General features: G+C 51.7%; 1 protein-coding gene across 1 annotated transcript; it reads right to left on the reverse strand.

The window, feature by feature from the left end:
• Positions 1-5,294: 5,294 nt before the first annotated feature.
• PTP4A3 (protein tyrosine phosphatase type IVA, member 3) lies at positions 5,295-16,756 on the reverse strand. Its single transcript, XM_027684431.1, has 5 exons — positions 15,939-16,756; positions 14,493-14,585; positions 10,801-10,931; positions 10,420-10,494; positions 5,295-9,939 (listed from the first exon to the last, which is right to left on the reverse strand). The coding sequence occupies exons 1-5, from the start codon at positions 16,041-16,043 to the stop codon at positions 9,822-9,824; spliced, it is 522 nt and encodes a 173-aa protein (XP_027540232.1). The 5' UTR covers positions 16,044-16,756; the 3' UTR covers positions 5,295-9,821.
• Positions 16,757-19,374: the final 2,618 nt, after the last annotated feature.

The raw sequence follows: 19,374 nt of genomic DNA on the forward strand, positions 1-19,374 counted from the left end.
GGACATGGTTTAGTGGTGGACACTGTGGTGCTGGGTTAATGGTTGGACTCGATGATCTTAGAGGTCTTTTCTAACCTTAATGATTCTGTGATTCTATAATCACACCCTGCCTGATCCCTGCTGTCCCACAGCCCAAGGATCAAGGACCACAACACACTGCTGTCCCACAGAAAGGGTTTTTCAGGGTCACTGTGGCTGTGCCTCTCCAACAGCTCATAGAGGTGAGTTCAGGTCTCACCTGGTGTATCCTGCCAGGCTCCACACAACCATCTCCTCTGCTTGGCCACTGTGCACAGAGACACAGTAAGCACCCCTGAGTTTAGATGCTGCCATTATATTTGTCTTCTACTTGAGTTTCCTAAAAACAAAATAAGGAAATTGGTTCTTGAATGTAGAGCAGCTGCTTCAGGCTCAACCCAAGCAAGCTTAGAGCTCAGTTCCTTGGGAATTGCAAAGGCCCTGGTGCATGGGCCAACATCTTCTCCTGCTCTCTGGTACCCCTGCTAACGTGGTGCTAAGCCTCAGGAGCCTGTTGAGCGGCTCAACTGCCTTTGTGGGCCAGACATGTCTAGGAGTGATGTCAGGCTAATAATAACAGGCTGATTGTTAATAAAAACAATCTGATCTAAAATCTGATTCAGGATCATAAGCATAAGAACAGAAAGCATGAAGAACAGAAATGTAAAAAATGCCAGTCCATGTGTTTTTATGGAAAGGGATCTTGTTGTACCAACTTGACTTCATTCCTTTTGATCCCAAAGTTGGTCCATAAACATAACTGCATATGCAACATCCTTGTAAATATTAGATTTGTACAGCGTGGCATTCCAGTGAGGGGAAAAAAGCATCACACATCAGTAGAGCGTGTGTTAAATGAGCTAAGAGTTGGCTGTCTGACAGATCTCAGAGAGTGGTGATCAGTGGGGAATCGCTGGGGCCTGGATCTGTTTCTACAGTGGAAAATCCTTGGCCCAAAGCCGTGCAGCCTTCTTCACCAGTGAGCTGGAAATAAAGGTGGAATTGCTCCCAAGGAAGCTGGGAGGGGAGAAAAACGATGTGGGAAAAGATAGACACCCACAAGGACCAGTCAGTCCCTCTTAGTACGAAGACATTAAATAAAATCATAGAATCATAGAATCATTAAGGTTGAAAAGGATCTCTAAGATCACTGAGTCCAACCATCCAGCATCAGCATATTCACCACTAAACCATGTCTCCAAATGCCACATCTACCTGTCTTTTAAATACCTCCACTGATGGTGACTCCACCATTTTCCTGGGCAGCCTGTTTCATTGCTTGACCACTCTTCCCCGTGATTCTATGAAACTGGGTGTCCACACTTGGGAGAGGATGCTGAATTGTCTGTGTGGGGAGCAGGCAGTCTGGACATAATTCCCTCTTGGCAGCCATGGACACCATAACTGTGACAGAAAGAGCTGGAGGAGACACGTGCAGTGCCTGGAGAAGGTACATGCCCCAAGAGAAGTATCTCTCTGGAGTCTCTTTCAGTGACCCAGTTTTGCACCCTATGAGCTATAAGGTGCCCTTTTCTTCTCTGGGATCGTCATAGTATTACAGGATAATTCAGGCTGGAAGGGACCTCAGGAGATCTCCTGTTCAAAGCAGGGCAGCTATGGGGGTCAGCCCAGTTGCTTACAGCTTTATCCTGAAATATTCCCAGGGTGGAGACTGGAGATAGAACAAACTGGGGAGCTGCAACGAGAAGGACTAGACTTTGCTTCCCAGATGTGTCATTTGGCTACAGCTGGGGGAGTTACAGACGTGTCTCTCTGCATTACCCAGCTGTGCTGTCTCCCTCAACCTGGCAGATTTGCAACCCAGATAGAGCCCCTAAATGTTCAGCCCTGGGATTTGGCAGCATCAGGTGAGTTTTCACGACAGCCCTTTATCACAGCCCTTGTTCTGAGTGCTGAGCATCCATCCACTAAAAACTTGAGCCTTGAACGGGGCCCCCCAAAACCAGCCTGGCCGTCCTTCCCTGTCACCCACGGCTGCCTGAGCGCTGCAAAACAAGCTGGCGTTGTTTGCTTTAAAGATCAAAGCTCATTTAAATGCACTGCTTCTCCCTGTCTCCACCTGATATCCAGACGAGATGCCCCGGCTTAGGTGAGTCAGTGCCTGGCTGAAGTCAGCCGCAGTTATCTCTGCGAGGCGGGGGCAGCTCTTGCGTCGTGCTTCTCCCAGCGCCGAGCCGTCAGGTCTCTAATCATCTCCCGCCCCCGGTCCTTGGACCGAGCCCCGGCTTGGCCGTGACACGTCCCTGGAGGCTGCCCGGCTGCTGTGGGAGAGCGGCGCAGCCTCCTCTGCTCTGCGAGCCCCAAGGCAGATGTTGCAACAGAAACCGGCACCTGCAGCCAGGGAAGGGCATTTTCCACAGCCACTGCTTTTGCGGGGAACTCCCCGGCTGCGTGCGGCACATGCAGCTCTCCAGTGGGATGCGGGAGAAGCTGTCAGTTGAGTCTTTTCCTTTTTTTTTTTTAAGGATGAGCTGACGAAGCTCCAGGTGGCTGTTTGGCAGTCACGATTTCTCCTCAGTTGCTGACGCCGACAGCGAGTGACTCAGCCCTTTCCAGGCTCCCTGCAAGCCTCTTCCCTTCCTGCCACTCAAATGTTTGCTCTCCCCGGCCTAAACAGATTCTGCCTGGAGGTGCTGCCCGGCCAGCGGCTCAGGCAGGGCAGCACTGCTCCTTGCTGTGGTCATGGCACGGAGCAGGGAATCTGCAGGACGCCCTTTCTGAACCGTGGAGATGGTCCCGTGAATCAGGGCAGAGTCCTTCCCCTCCTTGTTCTGTTCCCAGGGAAAGCTCCCAGGGCAAAACCCACCCCCGGCGATCGGCGTTCCTGTGCCTTTGCCGAGCAGTGCCTAATGCCCCGCTTGACTTTTCAGCTATATTAGTTGCAAACATTTTAATTTTCCTCCCAGCCCAAGTGCATGGGAGTTTCCAGATACCTCATCAAGAAGCAGGGCAGAACCTCCCTGTGCCTTGTGCCCAGACCCACAGGGTCCCCCAGATCCTGGGGGGAGGTGAGACCTTCACCCCCGCACAGGTGATGGTGCAAGATTCCCTGGGAACAGAGGGAAACTGGAAGACCCTTCAGGCAGCAGGATGTCCTCAGGTGGAGGTGTTGCCAGAGGGCTGATCCCAAGCAGGTTGACAGGAGCAGCGATGAGAGCTGCGCTGTGCCCAAGGAGAGCCAGAGTTGGCTATGACAGCCAGCAGCAGTCCAAAACAAGCAGGAAAAGGTTTCACCATGGTTCAGCATGTAGCAAACAAGGAGCAAGGTGGCTCTCAGAAAGCATTTTTTTATCTAGTCTCATGAGCCTAGACTATGGCTGGTTGAGACTTTACGGAGACCCTGCAACCTCTGCTTCCATCTCTCTGTGGAGAGCTGGAATGCTGAGATGGGTTGGTAACATGGACAGAGTGGGCTGTGAGCCATGGGTCATCTCCCAAGGCTTTGGATGTGTCCAGTGTGAGCTAAGAGGTCTGGGGTCCCTCTGTGGTGGTGGAGCTCTGGAAGAAGTGTCCATGCCAGGATGAGATCAATCCCTCCTGAATCAATTCTCAGGAGTGTTGTCTCTTGATCTCTGATGACTGGAAAATGAGTCAGGAATGAGACCACACTGGGGACACCCACCTAGAGCTGGAGGGATCTCACTGATGTTAGTGTTGGCAGGACTGAAGGCAATATGGGGCTGTGATGGGGTTTGCAGGTACCAACATTGTCTACTGAGAATGGGTTAAGGCACCATGGCACCAGTTGGGAAGAGATCACAGAATCATAGAATAGAATCATAGAATGGTTTGGGATGGAAGGGACCTTAAAGATCATCTTGTTCCAATCCCCTGCCATTGGCAGGGACACCTTCCACCAGACCAGGTTGCTCAAAACCCCGTCCAGCCTGGCCTTGAACACTTCCAGGGGTAGGGCATCCACAGCTTCTCTGGGCAGGTCCCAGCACCCGTGAGTAAACAACTTAGACCTTTCCGTAAACCCCTAACTTTATGGACTTTCTTAGGGAAGGCAGGAATCTGAGCATGGAGTGGCAGCAGCCTAACATGGAGAGCTGGGATTTGGCCTGCACAGGGGTGCACGTTGTTCGGCGACGGAGAGCAAGGAGGAATGCAGGAGGTAGGAGACAGCGTGTACAGGCAGGAGCGCGGGTGGGTGTTTTTCCAGAGCACACGCAGTATTCAGCAGTCCCCCCGGCCCTCCTGGTGGAGAGGTGAGGCAGCAATTAAGCTGATTGGAGGCCCAGTTGCTTCTTGCACAATGGCAGAGGCAGTGCCCCTTGCAGCTGTGTGGTTCAAAGCCTGTGAGGAGATAAAGATCTGCCTTGCCGAGCACTTGGGAATTGCTGGGGGAATCCAAGGACAGCTCTGGCCACACCACCCTGCTTCAAGTCTACCCTCTTCCAAGCTAGCATCCGGCTTAAAAGCCTTCCTGAGCCTTCAGCAGCACATGGGGAGTTTCCTCCCCCTTCTCCCACCCGACTCTGTGTAATGACTTGGGAAATCATGCAATTTGTGTCAGCTTTCCTTGCTTACCAGCCTGTTCATGTAAGATCTGTCTCCTCAGCCGCCATGGAGACTCTGGTCTTCGCCTTCCTTAGTCATGGGAGGCAGAGTTAAAAACCCAATTGATTTTATGAGCAAAGCCTGTTTTCGTGTCTGACAGGTGGTCTGTGCCAGTGCTGAAGCACTGACCAGATGGGGTAGAGTGTGAGTAATGTCTCCTCTGGGTGTACTCTCAGGTCCAAACAAGGTTGGCCATGCTCTACTGGATATAGAATCACAGAATGGTTTGGGTTGGAAGCAACCTTCAAGATCATCTTGTTCCAACCCCTCTGCCATGGGTAGGGACATCTTCCACTAGACCGGGTTGCCCCAAGTCCTGTCTTGAACACTTGGCATTACAACTGGCCTTGAACACTTCCAGGGATGGGGCATCCACAGCTGCTCTGGGGAACCTGTGCCAGGGCCTCACCACCCTCACAGGATTTTTCTTCCTAATATCTAATCTAAACCTACCCTCTGTCAGTTTGAAGCCATTCTCCCTTGTCCTGTCACTTCAGGCCCTTGCAAAAGTCTTTCTCCAGCTCTCTTGTAGCCTCTTCAGTTACTGGAAGGTGTTCTAAGGTCTTCCTGGAGCCTTCTTTTCTCCAGCCTGAACAATCCCCCCATGCACTTTCACCCTTGGCCAGAGTCTTGCTCTGCCTTTGCCTCCAACATCCTGACAACTCCCATCAGCAGCACCAGGCACACAGGGATGTACAAAACAGTGAACGCTTTTTATTTCGCTGCTGGAGTGTAACCACTGTAATTTCATAAAACTCAAAAAACAACAACAACAAAAAAGTGATTACTGAAGGCATACATTGTTTTTTTTCCTTTTTACACAAGACATTAAGTAAACAGACAGGTTTCTTTTTAAAAAGGTTATAAAGTGTCAAGATCCTATACCTCATCTGCATATTCAAAGTGATGCCGTCTGATACAAAAAGCATTGGGTATAATAATTTAGCTATGGCTCAGACCAAAAAAAACCAACAAAACCAACAAAAAAAAAAGTAATCTGGGCTTAATCTACATACTACTATGATTGCCCAGGGGGTTAAAAAGGAAAATATGCAGCTCTTTGTTGCACAGAAAGGAACAGCAGGGAAGGGGAGAGTTCATTGGGAGATCATCGTCTGAAGGGAAGCCGAGCTCGGTGGAACGCCCCCCTTCCCGGGAATGTCTGCTAGAGCCTGTGAGCAGGACCACAGCCAGCCCAGGATCCCCCCACTGCTAAGAAACCAGCCACATTTTTCTCCCACCAGACAGTATCCCATCCAAACCCACCCGTCAAACTGCACCTACCCAGCACGCTGGAAGCAACTTAGATGTAAGACCTTGGAAACTGCATGGAAGTCACGAATCTCCCTGTGTGCTTTCCCACTGGGACTAATAAAAACCAAACAAATCCAATGAAAAAAAAAAAAAAAGAAAAGGACTAGTTCTATTGTGGATAGAGCAAGACACTGCTTTCTCAGGAAATCTGTTCCTCATAAACTTCCTCCTCCGAAGCTTCCAGCCCAAGCACCACAGTGTCAGCCTGACTGCAAGACTCATACCATGAATTTACAAATGCAAAGTCTTCAAATATGTGTCAACAGAACTTTCTTAAATACAGAGCTGGACATTTGTGACGGTCACATTGCCTTTCTTACCACCACCAACTCCTCCACGTGCTCCATTGCTACTGGAAAATGAAGAACAGAAGGGACACGTAAGAGCACATGTGTGAGAGGACACAACTAGGAATCCCTGCTCAGATTTATTTCCCCACACAAGGTTCATGACTGATTGCTGGGTAAAGCCCTAAATCTCTTGTTTTGATGGTTGGGGCATCTCTGCTTTGCCATCCCTTGGGTCTCCGTAGCTCTAGCTACCAGTCTGGAGCCCTGTCCCGGTAAATTATGGAAGGACAGGTGCTTTCCACAGAGGGGGTGAGGGGGTGGATAGGTGTAAGGAGGTATAAAACCCAGTATGAGCCTTTGCTTCTGCAGAGAAGGGTAGGATGAGGTGGTTGATTTGTAGCCAAAGCCATGGGCTGTCTCTTCCCTGTGACATCTGCCAGGACACAATGGAAACAAGCAGCAATAACAGAGTTGGCAAACGCATCAGATTTTTAAGGCTCTCCTTTCAACACCTTGGCATCTAAGGTGAAACAAGGATTAACATACAAGGAGAGACCCTAAGACCAAGCCATGAGCCCTTGGCTGCTTAGCCACACTCTGTTGCTGTGTCTACTGAGCTTCAACCTTCCCTCTTGCCCAACTGTCTCAAGACTTTTGTCTTAGGTTCTTCTTTGAGATTTCTAACCCAAATCCCCCTTGGAAGACCATCTAATTTTCCCTTTCGTAACTCACTCTAGGCCGAAACATCGAGGAGCTGGTACCTCAGAGGAAGGAGCCCAAGTCCATATAAAAAAAATCCCCCATATTTCGCAGTCCAACCCAGAGAAACCTTGGATTCAGCCCTCCAGGCAAGGACAGCAGCTCCTGGGCTGCCAAGGTGTCCTGTTCATGGAGAAGCACACAGGGAGGTGACAGCGCATTGCAGGATGGGAGGGGGAAGATACCCATAAAAAAAAAAAAAGAAAAAAGTGAGGACAACTAAAGCAGCATGATTTGGGGTTTTTTTTGCTGTGACTCATAGACTGAGGAGTATCAAGATGCCACTCTGCCAGGCAGAGGCGCTCAGGGTTTGGCCACATGGATTGTACTAGGTCAAGGACTGCTTGAAGCTCCCTATTTTTAAGGTGATGGGGTTGATGCTACATAAAGCAAAGCCTGCCCTCCTTGTGTTTGCCCCAAACCAGCAACCAAGCTGAGGTCTGAGTGAACTCTTGCTCAGGAGTGGCCAAAGGAGCTTGAATTCAAGCCCTTCTGTCCCCAGCCTGACTTCACTCAAAGGCATCGTGGCTGAATCCCTGGACCACTTGGCCTGGGCAATGTTCCATGTGATGCTCCCACAGGCATGGGTGAGGAAAACTGCATCTCCAAGCCTAGAAAGCAATGGTTCCCACAAGGAAGGTCATGGGATTGCGAGGTTTCCTGGCTAGGAGAGATAGGGGCTGTCCCTGTTGTAATGCCAAGCTACCTCCTATGTATGTCCCTGGGGATGAAGCAGCACCTATTTCAGCAGCAGGACAGACTCAGGCAGGAAGGGAATGGTGACCCACCCAGCAGGGTGCTCTAATACAGGGTCAGGCCTTTTCATCAGCCCAATTTCTCACTTTTCCCAACAAACACACACCCTTCAACCATTGCTGCCTTCTCCACGACTCATGGGAACCAACAGCCTGGGACTAGGCAGGAGAAAACTCAAGGGACTAAGGGCTGTCCCACAATGTGGAGGCTTGGACAGGCCCAAGGTGTGTGACATGACAACTCCAGAGCCACGTGTGGAGGGTCCCCACCTCACTTGGCACCACAGCCTATCCCATGGGATGGCCATCCCTGATGTGCAGGGGGGCTGGCTCCCATCAGGACAGGAGAAGCGGTGCTGGAAACTGCTAAAACACCTTCTCTGCCCACCCTCATCATGGTACAAAGCCATCCCCTGTCCTTCTGCAGGTACTGAAGGTGTCTCCCCAGCCTTCCTCACCACCTATCCCAGGGATGAACCCTCTGAAGGAAATGTCTCTGCATATCTACATTTCGGAAGGCACACAAACCTTTGGAGACACCCAACACAGGGCACTGAAGGCATTACAAGCTGGGCAGCCTAAAACCACACAAGGTGGATGACCAGCCCTCCTTGCCCCAACAACTGGGATCCTTTGCAGCTGAGGGTGAGCAGCAGCAAGTCCAAAGGATACCTGGAGTTTCCATTGGGGCACACGTGTGCCCTGGTGACAGTGGATGGCAGCCAGCTGGGACCTGGTGCTGGGGATCAGTCTGGGGAACCATGGGTCACCTCCTGGGCTCCACTGGGCAGCAATGGGAGAAAGAAGGGCCAGAGGATGTGCGGAAGACAAACAGGGTATTTTTTAGAGTTCTTTTTTTCCTTTAATTAGCAAATTTCTTTTCATCCTTGTTAAAACAAAAAAAAAACCCCACACCCCGTGTGCCCACTGCTCCAGCTGCTGCAAGCGTTCAAAGGCAGAAAGTTGAGAGATGTTCAATGTCCCAGCTAAGGGGCAGCTCTGAGTCCACCCCACCACAGCACACGCCAGGGGGTTTCGGGGTGTCAGGCGCCTCGTTACAGATATGGAAAAGGCAGGTGCAAAATTTGGTGATGTGCTCTTGCCAGGCACACCCAAAATCCCCTAGGAAGGATGCAGCCCAGCCCCTTGGCCAGCAAACGCAGTGGTGGAGGACATGAATGTGCCCTGAGATGCACATTGTGTCCCCACGGCATTGCTCCCAGAACTGGCATTTGTGCCGTGACTCAGGGATGGGGACATGATAGCAGAGAACCCACCACCCTGTGCATTGAATTTGGAAGCTATAAGTAAAGAGCATCCAACACTTTGGGGGATTCAGTGCTGACCCTACACTGATCCTGGTAAAGCTGGTGCTTCAAAGCCCTGACACGTCCCCAGGGTCCCCAGTGGCTCTGCCTTCACTGCAGCAAACCCCCAGTGAGCCCCATCTGCAGCATCCCAGCTGGCATTGAGGCAACAGGGGGATGGTGAAGTGGCAGAGGAGCCAGGAGAAAGGGAACAGTGCTGGGGGTCTTATTTCAGCCCTTCCCATGATCACAAGGCCAGCACTGAGCTAAGAGCGTCTGTCACCTCTCCCTGCCATCAACACCTTCCCCGGAGGCCACCGCACCATCCCCACCTCTATCCCCGCTGCTGCAGCCCTTATTTATAGGAAAGAGGTGGGAAAGAGCTTTTCCAGGGGTGCTCTGGCGCTCCTGCTCCCCAATCCCTTCTAAGCTGGCACAGCCCTGCCTGCATCACCCCAAACCAAGCACCCTTCGCCCGCCCCTCTCAGTGCAACGGGGAGGGGAGAGGGAGGAGGAGGAAGGTGATGAAGAACTGTTGCATGAGCTCATTGCCTGCTAATGCCAAGAGTCAATGGGCAGTGGTGCCTTCCTTCCTCGGGGCTGCAGCTGGAGAGAACAGCCTTTTCTGGGGCTGTGCTGTGGGTGCTGGAACACACTGATGATGTTCCGTGTCCCCCACCCCAGCCCTGGCGGTGGCAGGGGGAGCGCAGGGCTGGGCGAGGGGGTGACGGGGTGGGATGTGTGCGAGTGCCCGGGTGTCTGTGTGCACGGGTTTTGGCAAGAGGTCATTGAGGTTACATGATGCAGCATTTGTTCTTGTGGTTGTGAGGGTCCTTAAATCGGAGTCTCTGCTTTGGTCGGTATTTTTCCAAGTACGTCAGCTGCTTGCTGTTGATGGCTCCTCTGCGCTTCCTGCAGGGACAGAGAAGGGCCAGCATGGTCAGTGGGGTGGCAGGAGACCTCCCCATCCCAAACCACCCCTGTCAGGGTGCTGAACTTCCCCTGCCTGGAGCAGGAAGGGATTTTGGAGGATGAGGACACGTGCATCCTTCAAGGATGGAGAACAGGCACTGCCCCCAGCAGCTTTTCTCTCTCATCCGCCCTGGAAGTCTCAGGACAATGGAGAGACTCCCATGGAGAGCTGGGGAGGAAACACGTGGGGCAGAAGTGGTGACTGCCAAAAGCCCCCAGGGAGGCTCCCAGCTGCTGCCAGAGCCTCCTGCAGCCCTGATCCAAAGGCAGAGAGTGCTGAATGCAAACACCTCCCTTTTCTTCCCCTGAAAGGAGAGAAAAACAAAAACCCCAAAAAAACCCCTGGGACACATCAGATCTCTCTGTTCCCTCACAGAGGGGCTGTTTTCTCCCCCAGCAATAAAACATCACCCGACTTACTGTCGGATGAACTGGATGGCATCTTCATACTTCATCCCGCTCTCAATCAAGGCCAGTGCAACAAGGACAGGAGCACTGAAAGGCAAAGGAAGTGGTGGTCACTCCTCAGCCACGCTGACATCCCATCATTTGAAGTCCAAGGAGAAGCTCAGGCAGCTCAGATCCCGCCCTGTATTCCAACACCTGTTCCCACTCAGGTTTCACAAAACCCTGCTCAGAAGGGGACTGGGGAAGGGAAGGAGCAGCACAGGCATGGTTTCAATAAGGTTTCACAAAACTCTGCTCAAAGGGGGACTGGGGAAGGGAAGGAGGGCAGGCATGGTTCTCCCTCTTCTCTCTACATGGGTGGGGTGGCAGGAGGGATGTTCGGCTCGGACTCACCGCCCCAGCCCGGCCACACAGTGCACGGCCACGCAGCACCCGGGGTCCTCGCAGAACTTGGTCTTCAGCAAGTTGAGCCAGTCTTCCACTATCTTGCTGGGAGGAGGTGCTCCATCATCGAAGGGCCAATCCTGCAAGGTCAGGGGAAGAGAGAAACACTGTCAAGACTCTCCGGGGTTGTTTTTCACTCAGGGTGATGGTGTTTGGGCCCTTGGATGAGTGTGTCAGGAACTGGGCTCACAGCGCAGCTCTGTGGGGCTCTGTGGCACCACCCGGCACACAGGAACTCCCTGGCTGCATTAGCTCAGGGTTTGAAGCCATACAAGTCCAGGTCTGGGGTCTTCCCATCTCCTATGGACATGCTCAGTTTTTGGGAGCAGCCACAGGATCTTCCAACATGGTCCCCATGACCTCCCTGCCTCTACAGACCAGGATGGCCACACCCTGCACCCTCCCTATTCAGGTGACCTCACTGAGCTTTGGGTCCGTGTGCCTCTCACCCTCTCCCCCACCAGTTCACATCTAATTCCAGTACTTGGGAGCGGAAAGACACATTGTAGGGAATTTGAGCAAAGGCAGCTTGGAGATGGCTGAAATCTCAGAGCCTGATGTAGTGCTGAAATTCAGCTTCCTGAATTTCCTTCCTGGGAAGGGGAACACCCAAGTCCCGAAAGAATGGTCTGGGAACCCCCTAACACAGCCCTAGAAAGAGTCAAAGGGAAACAGACCCCTCCAAATGAGACCATTTAAACATCATCCTTCAGGAAAGGCTTTTAAGGGACAAAAAAAAAAAAGTCCATCTTCTTCCCAGCTTCATCCTCAAGCTGCAGGGGCTCAAAATTGGAGCTTGGTGAGGAAGTGGATAGAACCAAGTGTCCCAAAACGGGGATTTTTTCCCCCCAAAATAAGATCTGGCAGAAGGAGCACGGCCACTGGCTATGCAGCAGTGGGAGAGGGACAGGCAAGGCAGCATCTCTTGGAGGGCTTGGTGAGCCCTGAAAGGTGGGAGGCCAGGGGCCCTAATCCTAGTTTTTCAGGAGTAAGTCACTGAGTTGCTGTGCTGGAGTCATCCTTGGTGTGAGATGGCAAAATAAGTTGCTTTATTTCATTGTTTGAACAGGTAATGTGATTTCTGCTGGGATTTGCTAGGAGAGGAGCATGCTGGGCTTCAGGGTATTGTAATGCTTGAGCCAGCCCACCCTGCACAGCCTGTGCCTGTCCTGCAAGGCCACCCCCTCCCCACAGTGTCAGCAAAGCACCACTTCAGCCACGAGTGCAGGTCACCAAGCTTGGACTGGGGAGGACACACCACACCACAAAATCGTTGTGTGATGGAATGGCTTGGATTGGAAGGGACCTCCAAATATCACCTAGTCCAACCTCCTGCCATGGGCAGGGACACCTTCCACTTAGACCAGGTTGCTCGAAGTCCCATTCAACCTGGTCTTGAATGCTTCCAGGAATGGAGCATCCATCACTTCTCTGGGCAGCCTGTGCCAGTGCCTCATCACCCTCATGTCAAAAACTTCCTTCCTTATGTCTATCTAAACCTGCACTCTGTCAGTTTAAAGCCGTTCTCCCTTGTCCTGTCACTCAGTCTCCATGTCAAAAGTCCCTCTCCAGCTCTCTTGCAGCCCCTTTAGGCACTGGAAGGTGCTCTAAGGTCTCCCTGGAGCCTTCTCTTCTCCAGGCTGAACACTCCCACCTCTCTCAGCCTGTCTCCATAGCAGAGGTGCTCCTGCTCTCTGGTCATTTTTGTGGCCTCCTCTGGACCTGCTCCATCATTCCAGCACAACTTGGTGACTGCCACCAGCTTTAGAAGCTGCTTGGGATTCCCTGTGGCACATGGAGGAGCTACAAGCACAGGAAGTATCCAACCACTCAGTGAGTGTGCCTGGGACAGGATCCCTGTACATGTGGGGTGACTGTGGCTGTGGGTGCTGGCACACAGGCATGCTACAGAAGTCAGGCCTCAGCCGGCTTGTGCTCTATTCCCTGAAGAAAAGGATGGGATATATAGGCATAGTCTAAATATAGAATCATAGAATCATTAAGGTTGGAAAAGCCCTCTGAGATCATCAGTTCCAACCATTAATCCAGCACTGCCAAGTCCACCTCTAAACCATGTCCCTAAGTGCCACATCTACGTCTCTTAAATCTCTCCAGGGATGGTGATTCCACCACTTGCCTGGGCAGCCTGTTTCAATGGTTGACAAGCCCTTCAGTGAAGAAATTTTTCGTAATATCCAATTTAAACCTCCCCTGGTGCAACTGAAGGCCATTTCCTCTTCTCCTATTGCTTGTTACCTGGGAGAAGAGACAGGACCCCACCCAGCAACAACGTCCTTTCAGGGTGTTGTAGAGAGTGAGAAGGTCTCCCCTGAGCCTCCTTTTCTCCAGGCTAAACACCCTCTGCTCCCTCAACTGTCCTCATAATTCTTGTGTTCCAATATATATAGATATATATATATGTGTGTGTGTGTCAAATATATATACCAAGACACATATATATAAAAAATTATATATAGATACACCAAAAAATGTATATGCCAAGATATACATATCTCAAATATGTATACAGATATATGTGATACAGTTAAATATAGAGATATATCTGTAGCTACATAGATACATCTGGCTATAGATAGCTAGGATATAGATATCTCTCTATATGATTTGCCTTATATGGTTTCTATATGGTTATAGAAACTTTGATATATAAGCTATTTAGTTTCTATACAGTGTCTTATGTAGTTTCTCTAACTCCCTGTATAAAACATATCCTAGATACAGATATATCTCTGTGTAAGAGATGTATAGAGGTACATATATCCTAGATATAGAAACTCAGACTGGAGGACTCCAGTTAGTGATGGGGTAAAAGGCAGAAAATTTGGTGTGTAAGTGAGCAGATATGATCTCCACCATATGAATTCTCTAAGTAGGATACATCTATCTTTATAAGATATCTTCTATAGAGATAGTGCATCTATATCTAGAGACATCTGTATCTGCAGAATGTGTATCTACAGAGATATAGGATAATCCACCTACATCCCTGAGAATCTAGGATATAGCTTACTCTCTCTCTCTAGGATATAGATTATGCAGAGAGAGCTATATAAAGAGGACCTACACAGAGCAGACCACCCCAGGAGACATGAGGCACTTCCAAACCCTTCCCTAAATAATGAGCAGAGCCTCACTTTCCAGCTGGAGCTGAACTCCCTGGCAGGGCAATCACGCCTGACATCATCTTCAATTACTTATCAGCCAAGATGCAGCCCAGGCAGCTGCCTGCTCTGCCTTTCCCAGCCTGCTGCCTGCTCCCTTTCATCCCTGCAGCTGCACCAGCCTGCTGCTGGGAGAGCAGAGAACCCTCACACCACCCCCCAGGATAAGATAACGCCGGGGGTAATGGGAACCACGCGCATCTTCCACGTGGGATCAGGCGCTCTCATCCCTGGATGCTTTAGAGCCCGAGCAACAGGCAGGGAAGGCAGCTGCCGACTCAGCCGGATGAGTCACAGTTTCGGGTGCGTGGGCAGCGCTTCTTTTTTTAAAGCACCAGCCTCATCTCGGCTCAGCTGGGCTTCAAACTTTGCTCCTGGGCGAGCGTGATGCTGCTTTGGTCTCTCAGGGTGTTCGGCAGCCTCGAGAGATATTTAAGCACCATCCTGCTGCCCACCCACCATGACGGTGATGCCATCCTTCTCCAGGGGGGTCTTGTCATAGGTCACTTCACACACTCGCACAACCGTGGTGGCACCGTATTTCTTCAGGTCCTGGGGAGGGAAGGAGAAGGAAAGGTCTGAATAAACCCTGCCAGTTGCACCCCAGTTAACCCCAACATATCCCAGCCCTGCTATGACCACACAGACAACTATGGACCTTAAAATTATACCACACCCCATCTCTGGACCCTAGAGTAAACCCCCTATGGTTCATCCAGCCTGGAAGGCACAAGGAAACATGAAATCCCAGGACACCAAACTCACGTGGCCACAGTAGGATTTTCAGCCAGCACCTTCATGACTCCTTGGAGTCACGAGTGCCAGTGGGGTAATTTATTTTTAAGCCCTGACAGCCACACCAGCAGAGACATCACACCCCAAGCAAAGAAACATCCCCAACATGGGTGCAAGTTCCCTGAAGGAGGAATTATTTGTGCCTGTTGATGTCACACTCCTGCTGCAGAAATGGCAGAAATGCAGGTAGGAGGTGGCTGGGGGGGTCATAGGACACCCTGCTGATTGCACTCAGCATCTCACAGATGGCTCAGGGCCTCCTTCCCAGCCTTGCTGCTGTATCCCATCATCGCTCCAACACACTGCAGGCTCAGGCGTGGGATTTGGGCTGTTTCCAGCATGGCTTGTTGCCCAGCACAAGGATTGCCCCCGGATTACGTGCCGGTGTACCGACCTCGCACCATGAGATCATGCCTGTCCATGATCCACCCCCTTTGTTCCCCGTGTGAGCTCACCAGACCGTGCTGAACCCCCCGCACGCTCGGCAGCTCAGCCAAAAATGAGAGCAGCTGGAGGAAAGGGGAATTTTTCTCCCTTCCCACTGGTGTGGTCCCCACAGTGTGCAGGGTATGGGGTAGCTGTCCCCAACCCACAACCACCTTCCCGTGGCTCTCTGAGCCTGTGGCACTCACACAGATGCTGCACTCCCAGGCAGGGCACCACTGCTGGCTCATGCAACACCAAACCCTCCAGCACCACCCAACACACTCTGGGCATCGGAAGTACGCTGGGATATTTGGGATGAAAAGCCATTATTGAGGTGCTGGGAGATGTTGGGGATTGTGTGTGTGCATCTACATGCATTGCTGCAAAGCCCCATGACATGATGTCCCGGTGGACTTGGCAGGGGATGCAACAGGAATGGGGAAACTTTCTCCATCTCTACAGTGCCCAAACATCATGTGTGGGGTCCTCCAAAACATCCCACCTCAAAAAACTGGCAGTGATTATACCCACTGCCTCAGGATGCCAGCAGGGGCCGTGATACCAAAGGGGAAGTGCCACTGCCTCATTTACACAGGATTGATCCTGGTTGCATCTCGGCATCAGCTTTTAGCCCCAAAAGGTGCAGCTGGACCCCAGTCCCCTGTTCCAGCCTCCCCTCCTTACCTCCAAGAAGGTGTTGAGTGTGGCATTGGTGGGGTTGTGGGTGATGAGGAACCTCATGTTTTTGTAGCAGACCTCCACCGGAGCAGGGCGGTTCATCCGGGCCATGGTGGGACAGGGGGAGGGTGAGGTGCTGCTGACAGCGGCGGGGGAAAAGCCCCAGAAAAGTGTGGCTTGGAGGGGCAAAAAAACCCCAACCCCCTCCCCCCCAGCAACCCCTTAGCGCTTCAAAAATAAAAATAAAACAGGATCGAGAACTCAATATACAGACGTTGTGCAAATAATCCCAGCTCGTGGGAGCGCGCCGGCTTCCTGACACACTGCAAGACCCCTCCCCAGGGAGGGGGGAAAAGCCAGGCAGGAAAAAAAAATAATATTAATGATAATAATAATAATAATAATAATTAAAAAAAAAAAAAGAAATCCCTTTGCTGTAGTGTCGGTGTCCTCGGTGTGTGTGTGCGACGGCGAGCGGCTGCCGCCTCCGGCGCCGTGCGCTCCCGGGCGCTCTAGAAAGGCCTCTGCATATGGGGGGTGGCGGTGGCGGGAGGGTGGCCCCCGTCACGTTACCCCATCGGGGTATGTGGAGTACTTGGGGGCGGCACGGGGGGCCGGGAGCCTACGGGGCGGCGTCGGCGGCGTCCGGCAGCGGTGCCTCGCTGGGGCGATCCATGCACGGGAGCCGTGAATGGTTGAGTCGGAGGGTCGGGATGCCGGGCGAGACGAGGTGAGGGTGGTCGGGTGCTGCTTCACGGGGCGCGCTGCCGGGGGCTGCGGGGATCACAGCTGCTCCTCAGCACCTCCATAAATCCTAGCGGGGAGCGAGGCTGCAGGGGAGGGAAAGGGAAACACTGTGGTGAGAGTGTGCTCCTCAAGGAAGCCCCTGCTTGGTACAGGTACCTCTGAAGGCACCATCACCCACCACAGCCCGTACCAGCATCCCTGATCACAGAATCACAGTATCAACTAGGTTGGAAAAGATCTCCGAGATCATCAAGTCCAACCTTTGATCCAACACCACCTTGTCAACTAGACCATGGCACTAAGTGCCACATCCAGTCTCTTCTTAAACACCTTCAGGGACAGTGAATCCACCACCTCTCTGGGCAGCCCATTCCAATGTCTGATCACTCTCTCTGTAAAGAATTTCTTCCCTATATCCAATCTAAACCTCCCCTGGCAGAGCTTAAGACTGTGCCCTCTTGTCCTACTGCTGGTCGCCTGGGAGAAGAGATGAACCCCCACCTGGCTATAACCTCCTTTCAGATAGTTGTAGAGAGTGATAAGGTCTCCCCTGAGCCTCCTCTTCCCCAGGCTAAACAACCCCAGCTCCCTCAGCCGCTCCTCACAGGGCGCACCAGTCCCTTCACCAGCCTTGTTCATCCTCATCTTCACAGAAGATCACAAATTAGAAAGCGAGGTGGTATTTAAAAATAAAACTCAAATATCATCTGAAGAGCTGAAATAGCACTGGAAAGCCAGAGGGGGTAACTCACAGTTAGGTAGAAGGGAAAAGCACATGGCAAGGAAGAGCTTGTTCTCTCTTCTGTGCCACCCAACATCTGCACCCACTGGAGGATTTAAGCACCCAAGCCACGCGACACCCACCCTGTCCCCCCAGACCTCACCTTTGCGTCCCTGAAAAGCACAGTGAGTATTTCCACCCCAAATGCCTGCTGTGCCCGAAACCAGCTGCTGCTGCCACTAATCGGCCACATGCTCCCGGCGCTGCTCGAGCGGCTCATGTCTACCAAATGCACCTCTAATGCTCTTAGGAGAACTAAGCCGCCTGCAAATGAGCTTTCTTGGGGAGGGGGGCAGAGGAGGGAGTCACATGTGTATGATTTCACTAGCTTTAGTGGTGGATGTGTCTCCCTGCTTGCTCATCTGCATCCCCATACCGCCGGCACATCGCTCCCTATAAAGTACTCCAGCTCTGTACCTGTGGCATCTTTCCCTTCAAGGATGGCAACAGGAAGAAATAAAAAAAAATAAATAAATCAATTCCCACTGTGGAAATGCCAAAATCCAAGAGATGATGGGCCCTGGGTGGAGGTGAGGGCTCTGCCAGTCCCACTCAGAGCTTAGGGAAACCCGGTGCCTCCCCAGGTCGTTACCCACCGGACTCTTGTTTTGAAGCTGGTCCTTCCCCTGGTCAGAGGCTGCTTAGAGTTGCGTGGCCAGAGCCTCAAAATAGAACATAAGCACATAAGTAACGCGAGCCAGGCCAGCAGGCACCCCCTCACCTCTCCTCATGATGCCCCAGTAGACAGAAACTTTCCCCTCTGGATTGTTTTACTCTGATGTAATGAGACAGGTGGGATCAGGGAGGTGAGCTGAGCACTGACCAGCTCATCACAGCACCTGGGTGCTGACAATGGGTTCCTCCATGCCTGAGCAGCATTTACAACCTGCTCGCCAGCTCCTGCTTCTCCAGTGGCACCCAGGAATGAAAAAGTCAAATAGCAAAGGGGAAAAAAAGCCAGGTGAGGATTCAGGGGAAGCAGGGCTGCTCTGCTGAATGTGCCCAGTCTGGCTGCTAAAATCATGGACTTTTCCCATCAACCATGTTCCATCACTCCTGACTCATTTCTTTTTGCCCATAAAAAATGGGGTAATGCTACTCCAGAGCCCTGCAGGGATATTCTTGCAAAGTTCAAACCCTACTTGGGCTGCAGAGAATGAGTGGGACATTCTGGGGGCAAATTTCCAGTTCCCATTGAGGAAATCAGATTTTAGCAGCTGATGGAGGCAGAAAGCTTGGCTGAAGGACAGGAGCAAGGCAGGACCTGCCTTCCAGCAGCACTTTAGGTATGATTCAGAGCAGACAATGCCAAAACTCCCAAGGTAGCTGACCCTCCCCACCTGGACCACAGCAGTTGGAATCTTTGCTCAAACCTTGCAACAATCCTGCATGATGGGCTGGGAAACCTGCTCTTCCCCTGGTGTTCACCATGCTTTTCCAGTGATGATCCCACCCATCACTTTTGTTTGTGGGGTCTGCTTCCCCCTGAGATGATCTCACCATGGGTGGATAAGACTCCATATGGTATTTCTGGAGGGTAATTTTGGGCTAGTTTTGGCTATGTGGCTCCTACAGGTCCAGCTGCTGAGCACAACCACAAAAAGAACCAGCTGCCCAGCTAGTGGATGTTTCCCAAAGAAAACCTGCTGGCAAACCCCTCAGCAAGGTTCATCTTTTTCACTTTAAGGAAAACAGAGGTTAAAACCCTCCAGAGGGATGGGAGGTGGGAGGGATGGGCAGCCACAGGTGCCTGCTCAAAGGGAAGAGCTGATGCAAAGCAGGTATAGCCCCAGATCATCCTCTTGCAAACCCAGTTTCTCCGAAACAAAGGACTCGAGGATCTTTTGCTTTTCCTTTTAAAGCCTTTGGCTCTTGGCTCTTCCAGCTTCCACTTTGCTTAATGATATCTTGCCT

This window comes from Neopelma chrysocephalum, unplaced genomic scaffold (genome assembly GCF_003984885.1).
Source record: "Neopelma chrysocephalum unplaced genomic scaffold, ASM398488v2 Primary Assembly neopelma1_66, whole genome shotgun sequence".
Taxonomy (NCBI): Eukaryota; Metazoa; Chordata; class Aves; order Passeriformes; family Pipridae; genus Neopelma; species Neopelma chrysocephalum.